Below are 5,015 nucleotides of genomic sequence, written 5' to 3'. Positions count from 1 at the left end.
AATATATAATACACACACACAGTACATTATATAATATTTTTGTGCGCAAACTGGAGTGCGCATGAGTAATTGTAAAAGAACCGCATTCCTTTACAACCTATATGATATCTAACCAAGATTTTTTTTGACCAGCCAGTATTTTCATAACACGCTTGTGTCCATGTCGTTAACAATGAATCATAATTCAGATCATAATATGAAATATATTACATTAGTATGTAATCTACTGTTTACATTTACCAGACCCACACAAATACCTTGCATTCGAGTTTTGAAATTAAGAAACGACCATCTACGTCCACAGTGGTTCTCAATCTTATTTTAGTGATGGCACCCTAACTAATGTAATCATTACCGTGGCACCCCTTCTTCACCATCCCACCACATCGCATGAAATAACTTATTATTTAATGAAGAAAATTATTATCCATACTATATATATACATGTCTGTGTGTGTTAATATATTAGAGTAGACCCACTGATAATTATATGAAGACTTCTGCAAACTTCTTTTTTTTTTGCAAATGTTCATTGAGATGATCTAGCCAAGACAAAACTCATGACAATCTTGTGGCACCCCTAGGCACTGTCTGTGGAACCCCATGTTGCCACGGCACCCATTTTGAGAATCGATCGCTGACCTACCACAACAATCAATCCCAAGTCGGGAAAGGGGAGCAGTTCGGAGCTAAACTATCCTATCCAGAAGTTGATGGTCAGCTTGTTCCTTTTATTCCCAAAATTTAAAGTATCGTTTTTCGGCGGAAAACGTATCCAAAATCTATTGGAGAATTGAGAAGTTGAGATTCCTAGCATTTTAACCTCTCTATTTTAATTTATTTACATTTTCATATATTTATCTATTAATTTATTAATTTAGCTTTTTTTCTTCTATAATAACTGATCTCTTTCTGTAATTTGCATTATTTTCTGTAACTCCCTTCAAATAAACGCCATATTTTTTTTAAAGTTTGAATTTGAAGTCAATGGCCCCTGTGGGCTTGCTCCATATGAATAGGCGTTTATCTTTTGAATAATAATAATAATAATAATAATAATAATAATAATAATAATAATAATAATAATAATAATAATAACATGACCTCGTTTCCCGGCGGCATATTCTTTGATCTTACTGAAATACCTCTGCCTTCAAAAGGCATTTGGCTTCCGCAACTTCAGTAACTAAGGTATATTTCAACGCAGGTAGTTTAGGCAGTGTCACTAGAGTATTCGATCCTTGAACATTTTACAGTGTGCATACGTATATGCAGTTTAAATAAAGTAACTTGCAAATCCTTTTAAATATTTAAGAGTACTTATGCATGTACAATGTAAATCAAGTACTGCGAAAATCCTTTTAAATATTTAAGTGTATTTATGCATATACCGTTTACATCAAGTAACTAACAAATCCTTTTAAATATTTGAGTGTACTTGTGCACGGACAGTATAAATCAAGTACTGCGAAAATCCTTTTAAAGATTTAAGTGTACTTAAATATGCAGTTTAAATCAAGTAACTAACAAATCCTTTTAAATACTTAAGTGTACTTATGCATGTAGAGTTTCGATCAAGTATTGCGAAAACCTTTGGAAAAACTTGAGTGTACTTATGTATATACATGTAAATCAAGTAATATGAAAAGCCTTTGAAATACTTAAGTGTACTTAAGGATATACAATTTAAATCAAGTAATGTGAAAATCATCTGAAATAATGCTTTGAAACACTTAATTGTGCTTATGTATTTACAGTAAAAATCAAGTAATATGAAAATCCTTAGAAATACTCAATTGTACTTATGTATATGTTACAGTCAAACTGTGAAATCAGTCATTTCGTGAAATGATTGAAATTCTTAGTCATTACATGTATTGCCTGTGGAGGCCAGTCAGTTAACGAAATGACTGAAAATTATAGCCATTTCATGAAACGACTGAATTATTGTCATGCTTGTTACACTATATGGCTGTTTTGAATTAGGCAAAATGTGAATTAGCGGTTTGACGATGTGAACTAGCGGTTTGACGTCCATTGACAGCCATGACGTCATTGACAGTGATACACCCACCAATACTAATCAGTCAGTTCAGCTCAAACTAAACACTCAGCTCCGAGTCTTTTTGCTGATTCCAGTTGAATCCAGTTCCTTCACAAGATGTCTGAAAGCATAGAGTTAAAATTTCGTGAAGAATTATATTCTAGGTATGAAAAGTGTCGCAAATATCTCATTCCGAAAGAAGAATATTTCCAAATTATTGAGGACATTCGTACAACTAGTGAAAGGAAGAACACTAAGAGTCGCCATCAATACTACCTTCTGAGTAAATATGAAGTGCTGCAGTGTGGTGATGTTGAGAAACTTATTAAGAAACGACAAACCCCAGATGAAACACCGGTGTACTGTGTCTCCATTGAAGACACTTATGACATAGTTAAGAGGGCCCATGTTGCAACTGGGCACGGTGGTCGAGATAGAATGACTAAAGAACTCCAAGCGAAATACGCCAATATTCAGCGGGATACAGTTGAACTATTCAAATCGTTGTGTCAGGAATGCCAGAAAAAGAGAAAGCGACCAATGACAAAGGGAGTTGTGGTTAAACCTATTCTGAGTAGTGAATTTTCATCACGTGGGCAGGTAGATCTTATTGACATGCAGTCTATGTCGTGTAGAACTTACAAATGGATTATGGTTTACCAAGACCACTTAACAAAGTTTTGCGTTCTGCGTCCACTCAAATCAAAGCGTGCAGCTGAAGTAGCATTCCAACTAGCTGATATTTTTCTTCTCTTGGGGGCTCCTGTAATTCTTCAATCAGACAATGGTTCTGAGTTTACTGCTCAGATCATTACTGAACTGTGTTCCATGTGGCCTGAATTATCCATCGTTCATGGTAAGCCAAGACACCCACAGAGTCAAGGCTCTGTGGAGAGAGCAAATGGTGACATAAAGGGCATGCTTGTTGCTTGGATGGCTGACAATGACTCAACGGACTGGGCAACGGGCATAAAATTTGTTCAATTCTCCAAGAATTCTGCCTATCACGCAGGGATCAAGAGAAGTCCATATGCTGCAATGTTTGGTGTGAATGCCAGAGTCGGACTGACATCAACATCACTTCCACAAGAAATCATCAGTTCCCTGCAGTCTGAACAAGACCTTGTAACCTTGCTTCAAGAAAGAGAAACTGATACCAACAATCCTGAAACAGAAAGTACAGACCAAGAACATGAACCTGTATCCCCTCATCACCCTGATCTTGATCAACTGCAACACAGCATCGACTCCCAACGTATAGCTGCCAGCGAATCCCAGAAACAACAAGCGGAGCGTATGGTGAAGAGAAGCCGAATAGAGTTAAAAGCAGGTGAGATAGGAGACAACGTTGCTCTTCCCATTCCTTTAGCTGATCGAGGTCGTGGAGACCCAAGGAACATCTTAGGAGTTATAGTGAGTAGGAGCATAAACGATCAGTACAAAGTAGCTACCAAAAGTGGTGTTCTAAAAGGAAGCTATTCAAGGAATCAATTTGACATTTGTCCTGAAAGATTGCTGAGAGACGGTGAAATTAACAGTGATACAGAAATTTCTCTCCGAGAAGCCGTTACCAAAGAATCTGTCAATGGAGGACAAGGTTTTGTTAAGTGTTCTTGTAATGGTCACCAAAAATGCCAATCAAACCGATGTAAATGTTTCAAATCTAAACAGCTTTGCAATAGTAGATGTCATAACAACCTTAATTGTACAAACAAGTAGCATGAATGAGTAATTGTGTTGTCATATGTAAGTCTATTGTTTAAGTGATTTAATTTTGAACTACAGTTGTACTTTTGTAATTTGTGATTTTTTATGAATAAAAATAATGTGCCATATCATTTTAACATGCTTTTAAAATATACTGTATTTGAATAAAAACAAATTATGTAGCTAGTCCTGAATTTCTACTTTACTTCACCTTTCACATGTCAAAAACAAAATACCGTAAATTTCTTTAGTCATTTCGTGAACTGACTGGCCTCCACAGGCAATACATGTAATGACTAAGAATTTTAGTCATTTCACGAAATGACTGATTTCACAGTTTGACTGTAACATATATACAGTTTAAATCAAGTGAAAATCCTTTGAGATACTAAAAATAAAAATGTATACCCGGGAAATTAACTGAAAGATCAATATACCACAACCAGCAAAATTGCAGATGAATAAATAGTGCGAAGATCTGAAAAGACAAAAATAAACTCCCTAAAGACTCATAAGAGATTCTAGGTCACACACTGCTAAATATAACGAAGATCAATCACCCCGTCGACTTCTCGGAGAAGACCATTAGGTCAGACCAGACACCTCATGACCTTGTAAGGTTTCTAACTTCTGATTTCTGGGAAGCGGCGTTCGGAATTCCCCAGTGGTTACCAGTTACACTGCTGACCATACGTAATGTTACTTATCTTCAACAAAGGTACTAGGTCTACTGCCACGCATACAGTGGCTGTTATTCAACCTAAGAGATGCACATGTAATCTTCAACAAAGCTACTTCTGTAATTACTGTACTGCCACGCATACAGTGGCTGCAATTCAACCTAAGAGCTGCACATGTAATCTTCAAGAAAGCTATTACTGTAATTACTGTACTGCTAGCTGTAATTCGACCTCAGTGTTGCACTGGTATTACAGAAGGTAACTGCACGAGAAAATATTATCAGCTGAAAGTGTGATCAAGTATGAAGGGAAAAAGGAAACATTACACTTATGCTTCTAGCTAAGTAAATTTGGATAAATAGGCAGTTGCTATATTTTTATTGTTACTATTAATATTATTAAAAAATACTCATAATAACATGAGTCTTGAAATGGGAAACAAATCCACAGTTATGTACGGTACATATACTTAAAAATAATTCTCTACTGAGAGGTTTCGGGAATCCGTTCGATTGCCCTTTCCAATCTGCAGATTGAAAAGGGGAATCGAGCAGATTCCCGAAAGCTCTCTGTAGAGATTTATT

The 5,015-nt window shown here is 36.1% G+C and overlaps 1 protein-coding gene across 1 annotated transcript in view; it reads left to right on the top strand.

Moving 5' to 3' along the window:
• Nucleotides 1-2,161: 2,161 nt before the first annotated feature.
• LOC136851167 (KRAB-A domain-containing protein 2-like) overlaps nucleotides 2,162-5,015 on the top strand; it is a 9,519-nt gene continuing 6,665 nt past the window's right edge. The window contains exon 1 of the mRNA XM_067125125.1: nucleotides 2,162-3,457. Coding sequence (XP_066981226.1) covers nucleotides 2,162-3,457 — 1,296 coding nt within the window. The remainder of the gene's footprint in view (nucleotides 3,458-5,015) is intronic.

Source organism: Macrobrachium rosenbergii, chromosome 3 (assembly GCF_040412425.1).
Source record: "Macrobrachium rosenbergii isolate ZJJX-2024 chromosome 3, ASM4041242v1, whole genome shotgun sequence".
NCBI lineage: Eukaryota > Metazoa > Arthropoda > Malacostraca > Decapoda > Palaemonidae > Macrobrachium > Macrobrachium rosenbergii.
The sequence above is the reverse complement of the archived record's forward strand: the minus strand, read 5'-3'. Positions and strand labels throughout refer to the sequence as shown.